The sequence below is a fragment of the Erinaceus europaeus genome, chromosome 7 (genome assembly GCF_950295315.1).
Source record: "Erinaceus europaeus chromosome 7, mEriEur2.1, whole genome shotgun sequence".
Lineage (NCBI taxonomy): Eukaryota > Metazoa > Chordata > Mammalia > Eulipotyphla > Erinaceidae > Erinaceus > Erinaceus europaeus.
Genome location: NC_080168.1, coordinates 62,241,481 through 62,258,061, shown reverse-complemented (window position 1 = coordinate 62,258,061; position 16,581 = coordinate 62,241,481). Strand labels below are relative to the sequence as shown.

Genomic DNA, 16,581 nt, shown 5'->3' with positions numbered 1-16,581 from the left:
TTTTTAATATAGGATCTCTACTTTTTTTTATTAAGAGAGAGACCCACAACTCCAAAGCTTCCCCTAGTGCCCCAGCTAGAACCTGGATTGCAGCACATGGCTAAGCAGGCACCCTTCCAGGTGAGATATCTCTTGGTCACCCAATTAAGAGGTGTATATATATTCTTCCCTCCCTCCCTTCCTTTCTTCCTCCCATCCTCCCTCTCTTTTCTTTCTTTCTTGATTTCTTCCTTCCTTTCTTCTTCCTTCCTCCTCCTTCCCTCCCTTCCTTCCCTCCCTCCACCCCTCCCTTCCTTCCTTGCTTCCCTCCATCCCTCCCTTCCTTCCTTCCTTCCCTCCCACCTTCCCTCCGTTCCTTCCTGTCTATCTTCTTTTCCAGAGCCCTGCTGAGCTCTGGCTTAAGGTGGTGCAGGGGATTGGACCTGGGGTTTTCAGAGCCTCAGGCATGATAATCTTTGCATAATAACCATTATGCTATCTACCCCCTGCCCTTTATTTATTTATTTATTGAATAATCTCTTTCTTCAGGGTTCATGAAGAGCACATGAGAGAGAACCTGGTAAAAGCACAACGCCAAACCAGGATACAAGTGCCAGACATATTTAGTTTTTTCTGAGCATTTGGTCTCCCTGGACACTGGATGCCTGGTTCCACTCCCCTGCCACCTGCCAGCCCCAGTCTGTGACTGTCAATTGTCGTCCTCAGCACAGAGCGTCCCAGTGATCTCACGTCCTGGTCTGGGCAGAGAGAATGTGAACCTGACTCATCAATTTCATACATGACACACTCTTATAGGGCAGTGTCTGCTGGGCATTGGGTAGCAAAGGCACATTCAAGATAAGATCTCTACTCTCAGGATTAAAAGAAAGTCTCTGAACAATAGTCATTACTTAAAACATGTATTTGAAATTATTTTAATTTTTTTTTTTTGCCTCCAGGATTATTGTTGAGGCTCATTGCCTATACTATGAATCTCTTGCTCCTGGAGGCCATTTTTCCCAGTTGGTTGCCCTTGCTGTTATTGTTGCCATTGCTGTTGTTGGACATGACAGAGAGAAATCGAGAGAGGAGGGGAAGACAAAGAGGGGGGGGAAAGAGACACCAGCAGACCTGCTTCACCACTTGTGAAGTGACCCTCCTGCAGGTGGGGAGCCAGGGACTTGAACCGGGATCTTTGTGTGGGTCTTGCGCTTCATACTATGTGCACTTAACTGGGTGTGCCACCACCTGGCCCCCTTTATTTATCTTTTTACTAGTGATTTAATAGTGGTTTACAGGATTTAAACATTACAGGGGTATATTATATAGCAAATTCACCAGCACAGTTAAATGTCCCCGTCCCCAGTGATAACCATCATATTTCTCACAGTCTTATAAGGGGTCCTTTACTTCTCTGATGACAATATTCTGACTTAAAGTCTCTCACTGTTTAGCTGTTCATAGACACTAAAGGCTAAAGATTCAGCTTGTGATTGATTGTATGCATGAGGGGTTGCAGAGAAAACATACAGGGTATTGGCTCCCAAGGAAGTCGTTGTAAGGGAGAGCTATTTGAATGTCCTTGTGGCTCCAGTCAGTCATACAGGGATCTGAGGGTTGGAAGCATGCTAACTGCTATGAGAAACAGTGACTTTGAATGTCGTGAAGATTCAAAGAACGTGGAGAGAACAGCAATGCACAATCAATTTGTCCATGGAAATCACTTCAGGGAAGTGCTGGGTAGGGTCATAGTGAGGTTTTTCTTTTTCTTTTTTGTATTATCTTCTTCCAAGGTCTTAGACTTAGAAGGGGGCCAGGTGGTGATGCGCTTTGTTAAGCGCACACACTACAGTGTGCAAGGTAAGGACCCAGGTTCAAGCCCCTGGTCCCCACCTGCAGGGGGGAAGCATCATGAGTGGTGAAGTAGGTCTACAGGTGTTTCTCTGTCTCTCTCCTTCTCCATCTCCCCCTCTCCTCTCACTTTCTCTCTGTCTGTATCCAATAAGAAATAAATGTAAAAAAAGTTAAAAAAAAAGAATCCTGTTTTTTAAAAAATTTATTTTCCCTTTGTTGCCTTTGTTTTTTTATTGTTGTTGTAGTTATTATTGTTGTTACTGATGTTCTTGTTAGATAGGACAGAAAGAAATGGAGAGAGGAGGGGAAGACAGAGAGGGGGAAAGAAAGATAGACACCTGCAGACCTGCTTCACTGCCTGTGAAGCGACTCCCCTGCAGGTGGAGAGCAGGGGCTTGAACTGGGATCCTTACGCCAATCCTTGTGCTTCGCACCATGTGCACTTAACCCACTGTGCTACCGCCTGACTCCCAGAATCCTGGTTTTTTATTAAGAATTCACAAACCCCTGAGCCTTGAACCTCTCAGGTCGCAGTTCTCAGCCCTTCCTGTGCACTGGAATTCCTTGCAGAGCTTTAGGCAACACTGACGTGGAGTTCTGCTCCTGGGTATATTTTCCACTGTCTGATTTAGGGATGCCCTGAGTGTTTATGTGAGCTCAACAGCTGGTGTCGGGACCATTGATCTTCAGGGGAGTAAGTTGGATTTCAGCCCTGACTCATAAGGCAGAGCCACTTGAGTAACAACTTTTTACTACTAAAAATTTATTTATTTTATGAGAGACAGAGGAAAGGGATTGGGGAGACAGCATAATGGTTATGCAAAAGATTCTCATGCCTGGGGAACCAGAAGTCCCAGGTTCAATCCCCAGCACCACCCTAAGCCAGAGCTGAGTAGGGCTCTGGTCTCAGTCACATCTCTCTCTCTTTCTCCTATATCTCTCCATTAAAAGAAAAGTATCTCTAGATTAATTCTGAGCCACTGCATAAAAAAAATCACATACACACACACACAGGGAATGTGAGAGCAGAGGCAAAGGGGATGGAAGAAGAGAGAGAGAGATAGAGAGAAACTATTACATTGGCATAGGCATGCTGGGGATTGAACCTGGGGAGCCCCTGGGACTGCAGGCTGACACAACTCCTGTGCCCTAACAATGAGCTATTTCCTTGGCCCTTAGAATCACATGTGTAACTTAGAAGCAGAATCCCCATCTCTCAGAGGTTCTTGTCCAGTTCTGAAAAGGGGATCCGGATTCATGTTCTCAACCTGTCCTCTGTAGGATCCACAGTGAGTGTCACTGATGCAGAGAGGAAGTGTAGAAGCATAAGGTCAAAACTGCACATCCCCGATTACATGGTGAGGGGGAAATAGCTCACAAGGATAGTGCACTGGTTAGCCATAGGCACAACCCAGGTTCATACCTATCCTGCACTGCACAGAAGTGTGTACTGTGTTCTCTTTCACACACTTTCCATGCCTCTATCTAAAATTAAAACAACCAGGGGCCAGGCAGTGGCACACCTGGTTAAGGAAAGGAGGGAGGGAGAGAGAGAGACAGACAGACAGACAGATACTTGCAGCACTGTTTTACCATTTGCAAAGATTCTCCCTTGTAGGTAGGGATCAGGGGTTTGAACATGTTTCCTTGTACACTGAAATGTGTGTGTTCAACCAGGTTTGCCACTGCCTGGCTTCCTCTGTCATACTTATTTACTTTATTATTGTTATCATTAAGCAAGTTATTTATTTTTTAACCTGAGCACTACTATCTCTGGCTTGTGGTACAGGGGATTGAATCTGGGACCTTAGAGCCTCAGGCATGAGAGACTGTCTTTCTATAGCCATTATGCTATCTACCTCTACCTCTTTTTAAATTTATTTATTTATTTATTTATTACATGGGTTTTTTTTGAATTTTTTTTTCTTATATTTATTTTCCCTTTTGTTGCCCTTTTTTATTGTTGTTTTAGTTGTTATTGTTGTTGATGTTGTCATTGTTAGATAGGACAGAGAGAAATGGAGAAAGGAGGGGAAGACAGAGAGGGAGAGAGAGAGAGACACCTGCAGACCTGCTTCACCGCCTGTGAAGCGACTCTCCTGCAGGTGGGGAGCCAGGGGCTTGAACCGGGATCCTTATGCCGGTCTGCCCTTTGTACCACCTGCGCTTAACCCGCTGCGCTACCGCCTGACTCCCTTAAGTTTACTTTTTATATTTTTATTTACTTACTACTGGGTAAAGACAGAGAGAAACTGAGAGGGGAAATCAGGGGAAATAAGGAAGGAAAGAGCAGTCTTGCTTCACCACTTGTGAAGCTCCCCCCTGCAGGTGGGAACCAGGGGCTTGAACCTGGGTCCTTGTGCACTGTAATATATATGCTTAACCAGCTATGCCACTGGCTGCCTTTTCTGTACTTCTGAAGCAGCAGGACACTTCTGTGCTATAGACTTGCCTTTTGTGCTGTGCTGAGTGTCCCTGCAGACCACCAGGATAGAGAGATAACTCGGCTACCTTCCTGCCAGGCTGGGCTAAGGACTGCAGGGAAATGAGCTATATGGAGCGTGTGTGTACTCATGGAGCACCAGGTCATTGTGCCCTGCAATCCTGGCTCTCCTGACCCTGCCCTTGTCCCAACCCCAACCCCTGCCCTGCACCTTCTTTCTAGAATCTGCATTCTTTTTGCCACTGTGTTCTCTATTGTGCCTTCATATTTTTCTCTCTCTCCCTTTTTTCCTTTTTTTTTTTTTTCCCCCACTGGGGTTATTTATTGCTGAGGCTTGGTGCCTGCGCTATGAATCCACTGCTCCTGACAGCCACTTACTTTTCTCTATTTTTTTCCTCTAATTTTTATTAGATAGGACAGAGACATTGAGAGAGGATGGGGAGATAGGGGGAGAGAAAGCGAGACACCTGCAGACCTGCCTCCCTGGCCACTTGTGAAGTGTGTGTCCCCCCTTCCCTGCTTCAGGTGGGGAGTGGGAAGGGGAGGCTGCTTGAACCCAGGTCCTCGTGTTTGGTAATATGTGAGCTTAACTGGGTGTACTACTGCTTGGCCTCCTCTCTCTTTAATATAATAATTGATTTATTTAATTTTAACTAGGTAGATAGGTACAGAGACACCAGATCTCTGCTCAGCTTGGCTGATGGTGGTGCTGGGGATTGAACCTGTTACCTCTCTCAGACAGGAGAGTCTTTTGCGTAACTACTATGCCAGTGCCCCAGTTCCATTCTCTCTCATTCTCTCTTTTTTTTTGCCTCCAGGGTTATTGCTGGGGCTCTTGAATCCACTGTTCTTGGAGGCCATTTATTCCATTTTGTTGCTGTTACTGTTGCTGCTGTTGTTGGATAGGACAGAGAGAAATGGAGAGAGGAAGGGAAGACAGAGGGGGGAGAGAAAGAGGGGGAGACACCTGCAGACCTGCTTCACCGCTTGTGAAGCAACCTCCTTGCAAGTGGGGAGCTGGGGGCTTGGACTGCAATTCTTATGCCAGTCCTTGTGCTTTGTGCCATGCGCACTTATCCTGCTGCGCTACTGCCCAGCCCCCTCCATTTATTATTTTTTATTATCTTTATTTAATGGATAGAAGCAGCCTTAAATCAAGAGGGTAAGGGGAGAGAGAGAGGGAGGGAGGGAGAGAGAGAGAGAGAGAGAGACAACTGCTCATGAAGTGATTCCTCTGCAGATGTGGATCCAGTGGCTGGAACTGTAATCCTTGCACTTCGTACTTTGTGTGCTTAACCAGGTGCACCACTGCCTGACCTTCCTCCTTTCTTCCCTTCTTTCTTTCCTCCTTCCTTTCTCTCAACTTTTTTTTTAAGATTTTATTTATTTATGAGAACGATAGGAGGAGAGAGAAAGAACCAGACATCACTCTGGCACATGTGCTGCCGGGGATTGAACTCGGGACCTCATGCTTGAGAGCCCAAAGCTTTATCACTGCGCCACCTCCCAGACCACTCATCTTCTATTTGACAGGACAGAGAGGGAAGGGGAGATAGAAAAGGAGAAAGAGGGGGCCAGGGTGGTGGTGCACCACCTGTTCAAGTGCACACATTATAGTGCACAAGGACCCAGGTTCCAAGTCCCTGGTCCCCACCTGCAGAGGGAAAGCTTCATGAGTGAAGCACGGCTGCAGGTGTCTCTCTGTCTCTTTCCCTCTCTACCTCTTCCTCAATTTCTCTCTGTCTAACCAGTATTAAATAAGTAAAAAATATAATTTAAAAGAGAGAGAGAGAAGTAGAAAGAGACAACTACAGACCTGCTTCACCACTGGTGAAGCATTCCCCCTGCAGGCAGGGGGCTCAAACCTGGTTCCTTCTGCACAGTGATTTGTGTGCTTTGCTGGCCCTAGTCAAAAGTTCTTACCTAAATAGCTTAGTGAAGTGGGTGGGGGACACATGATTTTGTTGGGGTGGGTTGTAAATATTTCAGGCTTGAAGACAACAAGTTTTTCTGGAAGGGGATAGATAGCATAATAGTTATGCAAAGAGACTCTCATGCCTGAGGCTCCAAATTCCTAGGTTCAATACCCTGCCCCACCATAAGCCAGAGCTGAGCAGTGGTCTGGTAGAACAAAAAAACAAAAATACAGGTTTTTCTCACAGTAGACTATGCCATTCCCAAAGACAAAAGAATGTGATGTATTCCAATCAAACTGCATTCCCAAAACAGGCTCTAACGCTACATTTGGCCTCCCAGTGACATTAAACCAACCTCTTACCTCTTCCAGAGTGTAAAGGGAAAGGGACTGGAATTCAAGGATCAAAACTAACTGAGCATGTCATTGGGGATAAATGCCCTTGCACTTTGTCATGTTTTCAGTGAACTGGCTTAGCTGGATTATTGACTAAATAATTGTAGAAGAAAGCCAAATTCTCCTTCTTCCCTGTTGTGGCTTTTTCCCCCCAATTTTTTTTTTAAATTTATTATTGGATAGAGACAGAGAGATTGAGGGGGAGGGGAAGATAGAGAGAGAAAGAGACAGAGAGACACCTTTAGTCCTGCTTCACCACTTGTGAAGCTTTCCCCCTGCAGGTGGGGTTCAAGGGACTGGAACTTGGGTCCTTGTGCACTGTAATGTGAGCACTTAACCAGGTGCGCCACCACCTGGCCCCATGTGATATTTTTTATGGGCATATTTCTTTTCTTTTTATTTATTAGTGATTTAATATTGATTTACAAAATTACATGTCAATAGGGGTGTAATTCCACACCATTCCCATCACCAGAGTTCTGAATCCCCAATCCCTCCATTGCAAGCCACTGCTGTCCTCCTAAGGTTATAGACATGGGTTAACTGTCATCTCTACAACTATCTGCCTACATTTGCATATAATTGTTATGGGCATATTTCAAAGTAATATTACTAGACTGTCTTGAAAATTAATAATAATAGGTTGTGTTTAATGCCTGGTGGTTCAGTCCTGTGAGCTTTCTTTTTTTTTTTTTTTGCCTCCAGGGCTATCACTGGGACTTCATGCCTGCACTACAAATCTACTGCTCCTGGAGGCCATTTTTTCCCTTTTGTTGCCCTTATTGTTTATCATTGTTATAATTTCTTCGTTGCTGTTGGGTAGGACAGAGAAATCAAGAGGGGGGAGAGAAGCAACCCCTCTGTAGGTGGGAGCTCGAGGATCCAACTGGGATCCTTGCGCCTGTCCTTGTGCTTCACGCCATGTGCACTTAACCCGCCGTGCCACCGCCGAGCCCCCGCTTTCTGGCTGTTTTAGAATACCTTTATAACCCTGAGTAGTATTCCCAAGAGCGAAAACCTATTTATCATTCACAGTAAACCAAATGACTAAGGCAGATCTAAGACCGTTATACAGAAATAACTACAGCTGTGATCAGAAGCAGTGAGAGCGTTTACAGATAGATGGATGGTGAGCTCACAAATCACCATATGTGAGCACCTGGTCCCTACTGGCAGGGGGGAAGCTTTGTGAATGGTGAAGCAGTGCTGCAGGTTGTCTCCCCTTCTGTCTCTTCTTTCACTGTTATTCACCCTATATCATGAAAGAAAAAAAAAAGGCCACTGACAGCAGTGGAGTGGTAGAGGCCTCCAGCTTCAGGTATAACCTTGGAGGCAATAAAAAAAAAAAGCAAGAAACCAATGATGTAAACTGAAGTTCTGTATCTGATGTGGGGGAGAGTCGGACATTATTATTATCTTGATTTATTTATTGGACAGAGACAACCAGAAATTGAGAGGGAAGGGGGAGAGGGAGAGAGAGAGACATCTGCAGTCTTGCTTCACCATTCGCAAAGCTTTTCCCCTGAAAGTGGGGACTGGGGGCTTGAACTTGGGTCCCTACGCACTGTAACATGTGCGTTCAACCAGGTGTGCCACCACCCAGCCCCAGGAGTAGGACTTCTATGCATTAAAAGTAATGAAGTTTGTCTTTCCTCACAACCTGTGAACATCTTGAACTTGACCCTGGTTAATATTGCTTTGGTTATTATATTTATTTTATATGAGACAGTTTCATGTGGGAGGGAAAAGAAGAGAGAACAAAAAAAAAGAGAGAGAAGCCAGAGCAACACTTCAGTACATCCTGTGCTGGGGGTCAAAGCAGGAGCCTGCATATACAAGTTCTGTGCTCCACCAGTTTGAGCTATTCACTGGCCAAAACCAAAGTTTTTGAAAAATGATTCATTCAGTCACATGAAAAAGAAGAGCAGGGTGTTGATGCACTAGGTTAAGCACACATAGTACAAAGTGCAGGGATCCAGGTTTGAGACCCCAGTTCCCCTCCTGCAGGGGCAGGGTGGGCTTCAAAAGCAACCTCTCTCTATCATCTTAAAGGTCTCTCTGTCCTACCCAATAAAAGGAAAAGAAATGACCACCAGGAGCAGGAGTGCTGGCACCGAGCCCTAGCGATAATCCTGGAGGAATGAATAAATAAATAAATAAATAAAGGGGGAGAGAGAACCAGAATATCTCCCTGGCACATGCAGTGTAGGGATCAAATTCAGGACCCTATGTTCTGCCTACTGCCATCTATTTATTTATTTATTATTGGATAGAGCCAGAGAGAAATTGAGAGAAGGGCTCGAAATAGGGATAGAAAGGGTCAGGCGGTAGCACAGCGGGTTAAGCACACATGGTAGTGCACGGACTGGTGTAAGGATCTCGGTTGGACCCCCGGTTCCCCACTTGCAGGGGGGGTCACTTCACAGGCAGTGAAGCAGGTCTGCAGGTGTCTATCGGTTTCTCCCCCTCTCTGTCTTCCCCTTCTCTCTTGATTTCTCTCTGTCCTATCCAACAACAATAGCAGTAACAACAATAATAATAACCACAACAGCGATAAAACAACAAGGGCAACAAAAGGGAAAAAGATGGCTTCCAGGAGCAGTGGATTCATGGTGCAGGCACTGAGCCCCAGCAATAACCCTGGAGGCAAAAAAAAAGAGAAATAGGGAAAGAGACAGAGAGACACCTGCCCCCCTGCTTCACGACTCAGGAAGCTTCCCCCACTGCAGGTGGGACCAGGGCTCTGAACCTGGGTCCTTGCACATGGTAACATGTGCACTCAACTGGATGTACCACCACCTAGATTCAATATTGCTCTATTATTACTGTTAATAATTTATAATAAATATTAATTATTTATAATTTGATTTTTTTTTTTTACTAGATCACTGCTCAGCTCTGGCTTGGGGTGGTGCTGGGGACTGAAACTGGGACCTGTGGTGTCTCAGGCAGGAAAGTCTTTTTGCAGAACCATGATACTGTCTTCCCAGCCCCCCAATATTGCTTTTTAAGTGATTGGGCAGTTCTTTTTCCTTTGACATTGTCAATGTGCTCCAGTTGTGAGAAAGCTAGAGGTGGGATGTGAAGCACAGGCAACTAAAACACACCGATTAGCAAATCATCACCATCACTGTGACACTGACTCAGAGTCTGTCAAAAAATGGTGGCCATAAGAGAGTAGGGAGGGCTGCAAGGGGTTCAGGGGAGGAGGGTTCCCTGTGGGATGATGGCACTGGAACATGGGTGGTGGTTGTAGGGAGATAAGCGTGCGCGTGTGTACGTGTGCGCGCACACACACACACACACACACACACACACACGGCTATACTCTAGCATTTATTTTAGTTTTAAAACTATTTTTATTTATTTGATATTGGATAGAGAAATTGAGAGGGGATGAGGAAGGAGAGAAGAAAAGGAGAGAGACACCTGCAGCTCTGCTTCATCACTTGTGAAGCTTTCCCCTTTGCTGGTGGGGACCAGGGGCTTGAACCTGGGTCCTTGCACACTGTAATGTGAGCACTTAATCAGGTGCGCTGGTGCCAGGCCTCCCTACCCCAACATTTAAATAGCATTGTAAACCAACATTAAATCAACAAAGCATTTAAAGGAGGCCAGTGAGGGGCCAGACAGTGGTGCACCTGGATGAGAGCACACATCACAGTCACAAGGACCTAGGTTCAGGCCGCTGGTCCCTACCTTCAGGGGATAAGCTTCATGAGTAGTGAAGCAGTTCTGCAGGAGACTCTTTCTCTCCCTCTCCCCCTTCCCTCTCAATTTCTCTGTCTCTCTCTAATAATAATAATAGTAATAATAATAATAGTGGGAGGCCAGTGCCATGCTTTCTGTTTATACTTTCACATGCCCACTCATTTGTCCAGGCCAACTGGCCCTGATGCACTGGGGAAGATATGACTGTGTGAAGTTTTTTTCTGTGCCTCCTCTTTATCTTTCCCTGGATAGAGGTCTTTTATGCCCTGCTTCCTCAACACAGAACAGAGCATGAGTATCTCTGTTTATTCTCTTCTGTGTCCAGAGAGGAAAATATGCTGATTCCTTCTCTCCTGCAGTGTACTGAGGGGGAGCAGTGTATGCCAAGAACCTCAACTCCCTCTAAAAAGCTAGAGCACAGTTCTAGCCAAGCCATTCACTTTCATTTAACCTGCTTTTATAAGTGTCCCTGCTCTCATTTTAGAGCACAAACATGCCTTCCTTTTTTCTCACATACTCACTGTGAGTACCTGAACAGAGCCAAGGGAGGGGTGTTTGAGTCCATCTGCTATGTTGCCCGAGTTTAAGCATCATTGTTATTTGCTTTGTGTCTTGCTCAGGCTGTGCCTGAGCCACAGATCAAATTTGGAGGATGGGCTGTTTGTTTGGTTCCCATGGACTCAAACCCGGGTCCTTGTGCATGGTAACATGCATGCCTAACCCCGTGCACCACTGCCTGGCCCTTGTTCCTCTTTTTTAACTGCTGATTTCTCTCCTTCAGGCTAAAGATCTAATCATCACACCGGCCTCTACTCTGAAGGAAAAGCCAGACCCAGAGACACTGGTTTTCGGAACTGTCTTCACGGACCACATGCTGATGGTGGAGTGGTCCTCTGAGTGTGGCTGGGAGAAGCCTCACATCAAGCCTCTGCAGAACCTGTCACTGCACCCTGCCTCTGCTGCCTTCCACTATGCAGTGGAGGTAAGTCCTGGGGTGGAGAGGCAGCTGGTTCATGAATCTCACACCTCTTCCTCACCGTGGTGACCAAGAAGTTCTCCTGCTTCAACTAACTTGCATGTCTTTAAGCCTCATTATTATTATTATTAAAAACATTTTGTGTGTTGAGACAAGCTGAGATGGAAAGGGGAGCTAAAGAGGGAGCGAGGAGTCCCAAGTGTCTACTTGGATCACTACTTGTGAAGCCTTCTTGCCTCCCTCTGCAGGTTATGAGTGGGGGCTCAAACCTGGGTCCTTTGTGCATGGTAACTTAATGCACTCAACCAGATGCACCACCACCTGGCCCCTATTATTATTGAAAAAAATATTTTCCTTTCCTTATTTTTAATGATATATGTATATTATTAAATTGTGTGTATAGCTAAGCTAACTCTGGTCACATCTTGATTTTCCCTCTCCAGAGTGTGACTGAGCCAGAGTAAATATATATATGAGAGAGAGAGAGGGAGAGAAAGACTTGGTTAAGCACACATGCCACCATGCGCAAGGACCCAGATTTGATCCCCCTTTAGGCGGGATACTTTACCAGTGGTGAGGTAGGGCTGCAGATGTCTGTCTCTCTCTCTCTCCCTCTCCCTCTCGTCCTTTCTCAATTTCTCTCTGTCCTATACAGCTAAAAAACAGAATTAAATAAAAAAAGGCTGTTGAGAGTAGTGGATTCATAGTGACAGCACAGAGCAGAAAAATAATAAAAAAAGGATACACAGAGAGAGAGAGGGAGAGAGGAGCTGTGACCTCAGCGACTTCGTTGAAGGTAAGCTTTAGAAACAGCCCCTCCCAAAGTCTTATATTTTCTGTAATGTGAACACAAATCATTCAGCACAAATAGGAGGGACCATTTGAAAGGAAATTAGCAGCTGAAATGCTAGGACTTGGCAGCACAAACATTTTCAGAAGTACCCTTCTTACTGTCTGAGCTCAGCACAGGGTACAGTTTGGAAAATATTGACGAGAGCAAGGTTTCTGTTGGTCTGAGCAGGCTTCTGTGCTGTCTGTGGCAGGGTAGCTTTGCAATCTCCTGTGTTCAAGTCTGCATCTGCTGGATTTTAGCCTATTTGTTCTGTGGTCACTTATGTTAAAATTTCCCACCGAAGTCACCAATTTGTCCTGTCTCTGTTTTAGTGCCTTTCAAGTCTTTCCACATCCCTGTCATGGTTTCTCTGGGGCAACGCTTTAAGGTGACGTGGGGGTGGGGAGGCAGGGCATACTGAGTAGATCATATGCATTGCTATGCATAGGGACCCAGGTTCAAGTTCCTGGTTCCCACCTCCAGGGGAGGAAGCTTCATGAGTAGTGGAGCAATACTGCAGGTGCCTCTCCTCTCTATTTCTCCACCTCCACACCTCTCTCTCACCCTTTGTCAAATAAAAAAAAAAGTAAAAGAAAAGATGACATGATTTTATTTCATATATGTGTATTTGTGTGTGTATATAGCTAAGCTAACACTGCTCACATCTTGATTTCCCCTCTCCGGAGTGTGACTAAGCTAGAGTAAATGGCATGGATGATATTTGACTCTATGCTATTTCTAGGTAGTTAGTTTGGATGTATTAGTGATTTAATATTGGTTTACAAAATTACAAGATAACAGGAGTACAATTCCACACTATTCCTACCACCAGAGTTCTGAATCCCCAATCCCTCCATTGTTAGCTACAGCCTTTCTCCACAGGTTGCAGATATGGGTTATTTCTATTATTTCTATTATTTCTATAACTATCTGTCTATATTTGTATATATTTGTCCCTACCTCTTTTTAAGGTCCTGTCTTTTCTTCCTTTCCAAGTCACACCTATACTTACTACTACATCCAAATGTCCCTCCCTTTTTTCTCTTCTCTGTCTGGGTCCTGAGGGAGTTGGAGTTCAGAGTCCTGGTCATCTTCTGTGGGAGGTTTTCTTTCCAGCTCCATTGCTGTGTTGTTCAACAATATGACCCTTGTGGAGCACGGGATAGGTGATTTCCACCAGATGTAGGTCCTCAAAGGGCTTCACTCCCTATAAGCAGTGTTCTCCATTGGAGGTCTTTCCCGTATTGAGAGATCTCTGCATGAGGTCTTGTCCACAGCTTCAGATGAAGTTGAAAAGAAGCATTGTCTTTGCTGAGCTAACCTCCCTAAGTTATTATCGCTTTTTCTTCAGTTATTTGAAGGACTGAAGGCATTTCGGGGAGTCGACAATAAAATTCGACTGTTTCGGCCACGTCTCAACATGGAGAGAATGCACTGTTCAGCGAAGAGGGCCACTTTACCGGTAGGACAATAGTATTTCTCTTGAGGGAATGGGTCTCTGCAGGTTTGCCACCAAGCACATCATTTCTCAGGATTTACGTCAGTATCTGCACAAGCCACAGGAGCCCTGACATCATTTCTGATGCACTTAATGATCGGTGGGGTAAAAATACAAGACAGCCAATCAGCAGTACCGTTTGGCAATTCCACCATCTTTTCTTTTTGAGTGTTTATGGGGCCTTCATGTGTATATGCAAGATAAACAGAAGGAAGAACGTTGTACCTCAATTTAGAAGACATACAATTGGGGGCCGGGTGGTGGCACACTGGGTTAAGTGTACATGGTGTGAAGTGTGAGGTCTCTCCCAAGTCCCCTGCTCCCCACCTGCAGGGGGGCCACTTCACAGGTGGTAAAGCAGGTCTGCAGGTATCTGTCTTTCTTCCTCTCTGTCTTCCCTTCCTCTCTCAAATTTCTCTCTGTCCTAATAACATGGAAAAAAATGGCTGTCATGAGCAGTGAATTCATAGTGCAGGCACTGAGCCCCTAGAGGCAAAAAAAAAAAAAGAAAAAAAGAAAAAAAGAAAGAAAAGAAGGCATACAATCATAATGCCCTATGAAGCAAAAATAATATTGAAAATGAAAAATATAGTGGGCTTCATTTTTACTGTAGGGGAAAGTTGGCCTCATTGCTCCAGATAATCACATGTAGACAGCAGTTTAATGAGTTATTATTTTTTAAAATGTGTTATGTATTTTAATGAGAGATACAGAGGGAAAGATGTGGGGGGGATGGGAAGACTGACTAGAGAACTGCTCAGTTCTGGCATATTGTGCTGGAGACTGAATCTGGGACTTCAGAACCTCAGGCATGAAAGTTTTTTTTTTTCTTTTGTTTCCCCTCAACCACTATGCTATCTCCCCTGGCATTAATCATTAATGAGTTATCTTTTGTTCCCCCCCCCTTTTACGTTTATTTTATTTTATTTTATTTTTTTACTGCTACTAGGGTTGTTTTTAAGGCTCAGTGCTGGCACTATGAATCCACTGCTCCTGGTAGCCAATTTCTCTCTCTCTCTCTCTCTCTCTCAATTATTGGGCAGGACAAAGAAATTGAGAGAGGAAGGGAGAGGGAGAAAGAGAGACACCTGCAGACCTGCTGCACTGCTCATCAAGTGTCTCCCCCTGCAGGCAGAGCGGTGGCTCAAACCCAGGTCCTTGAGCTTGCTAATATGTGCGCTTAATCTGCTGTGCTACTGTCCAGCTCCCCTTTTTCCCTTTTTATCTCATGAACTCAATGAATAAATCTTTTTTAAAAATAGGGGGTAGTAGTGCAACGGGCGAAGCGCACATGGTGCAAAGCACAAGGACTGGCATAAGGATCCCAGTTTGAGCCCCCAGTTCCCCACCTGCAGGGGGGTTGCTTCACAAGTGGTGAAGCAGGTTTGCAGGTGTCTATCTTTCTCTTTACCTCTCTGTCTTTCCCTCCTCTCTCCATTTCTCTCTGTCCTATCCAACAACAACATCAGTGGCAACGATAACAATAATAACAACGATAAACAACAAGGTCAACAAAAGGGAAAAAATAACCCTGGAGGCAAAAAAAAAGAAAAGAAATAATAAAATAAAACTTTTGTCTGAAGGACTGTTCAGCAGGCAGAGCATGGAACTTTCATGCCTGAGGCTCAGCGTTCAATCCCTAGCACCACATGTGCTGCAGTGTGTCTCTGGCCTCTGTCCTCACTGTCTCTCATGAAATATATAAATAAGTTTTTCAAAACAGAATTCTTTTCTACTTTATATATACATATATGTTTAAATGTAGAACACTTTTTAAAATTTCCTCCAGGGTTATCACTGGGGTTCAATGCCTACATTACAAATCCACTGCTCCTGGTGGCCATTTCCATCCCTTCTTTATATTTTATAGGATAGGACAGAGAGAAATTAGAGGACAGGGGGAGATAAAGAGACAGAGAGATACCTGCAGATCTGCTTCACCGCTCGTGAAGCTTCTCCCATGCAGGTGGGGAGTGGAGGCTTGAACCGGGATCTTCACTCTGATTCTTGTGCTTTGTAGGGGGAAAGCTTCATGAGTGGTAAAGCAGGGCTGCAATTGTCTCTCTGTCTCCCCCTTCTCAACTTCTGTGTGTCTCTATCAAATAAATAAATGCAGTTTAAAAAAAAAGGAGAGAGTTAGCTTTCTAGCTTCCCCATATGTCTTGTGCCCATATGGGGAAAATCACAGAAGTTTTTTGTCTTTTTTTTTTTTTTAAATACTCATTTTATTTATTTCATTTGAGTTTCACATGAGAGAAGATGAGAGACAGAGAAGTCAGAGTACCAATTTGTCTCATGTGGTACTGGGGCATGGAACCGGAAGTCTCAGGCATACAAGATATACTCTGCGAAAGGAGCTATTTTCTTTGGCAATATAGAAATAAGGAAAGGGAGATGGCAGGACCGGGCCAGGTGATGGCACATCTGGTTGAGTGCATATGTTACAATGCACAAAGACCTGGTTTCAAGCTCCCCACCTGCAAGGGGAAAGCTTTGTGAGTGGTGAAGCAGTTCTGCAGGTATCTCTCTCTCTCTATCACCCCCTTCCCTCTCAATTTCTGGCTGTCTCTATCCAATAAATAAATAAATAAATAAAGATAATAAAAAGAAAAAAAACAAGAAAGAGAGAGAGAGACCCCATAGCACCACAATGCCCTTCAATTCAGTGTAGACCAGGATCAAACCTTGGTTGTCCCCATGGCAAAGCACATCCAAGTGAATACTTCACCAACCCTTTCCCTAGCTTTACTTGTTAAAGATCAAAGCTTACATAAAGATCATGTCTTATTATTCCTGCAAGGGGAAACATGCTACTCATTGTGTTTTCTTTCCATCAGGGTTTTGACGAGGAAGAGCTTTTAGGATGTATCCAACAGCTTGTGAAACTGGATCAGGAATGGGTACCATATTCAACCTCTGCTAGCCTGTATATACGTCCTACATTCATCGGAACTGAGGTACAGACTGATTCCTGCCT

The 16,581-nt window shown here is 44.8% G+C and overlaps 1 protein-coding gene across 3 annotated transcripts in view; it reads left to right on the top strand.

Annotated features, from left to right (window-relative positions):
- The window catches only part of BCAT1 (branched chain amino acid transaminase 1), a 102,662-nt gene that overhangs the window by 30,304 nt on the left and 55,777 nt on the right, over nucleotides 1-16,581 (top strand). For all 3 annotated transcript variants that reach the window (XM_060194539.1, XM_060194538.1, XM_016185920.2), the window contains exons 3-5: nucleotides 11,080-11,280; nucleotides 13,458-13,568; nucleotides 16,442-16,561. In XM_060194539.1, the coding sequence (XP_060050522.1) occupies nucleotides 11,080-11,280; nucleotides 13,458-13,568; nucleotides 16,442-16,561 (432 nt within the window). The remainder of the gene's footprint in view (nucleotides 1-11,079; nucleotides 11,281-13,457; nucleotides 13,569-16,441; nucleotides 16,562-16,581) is intronic.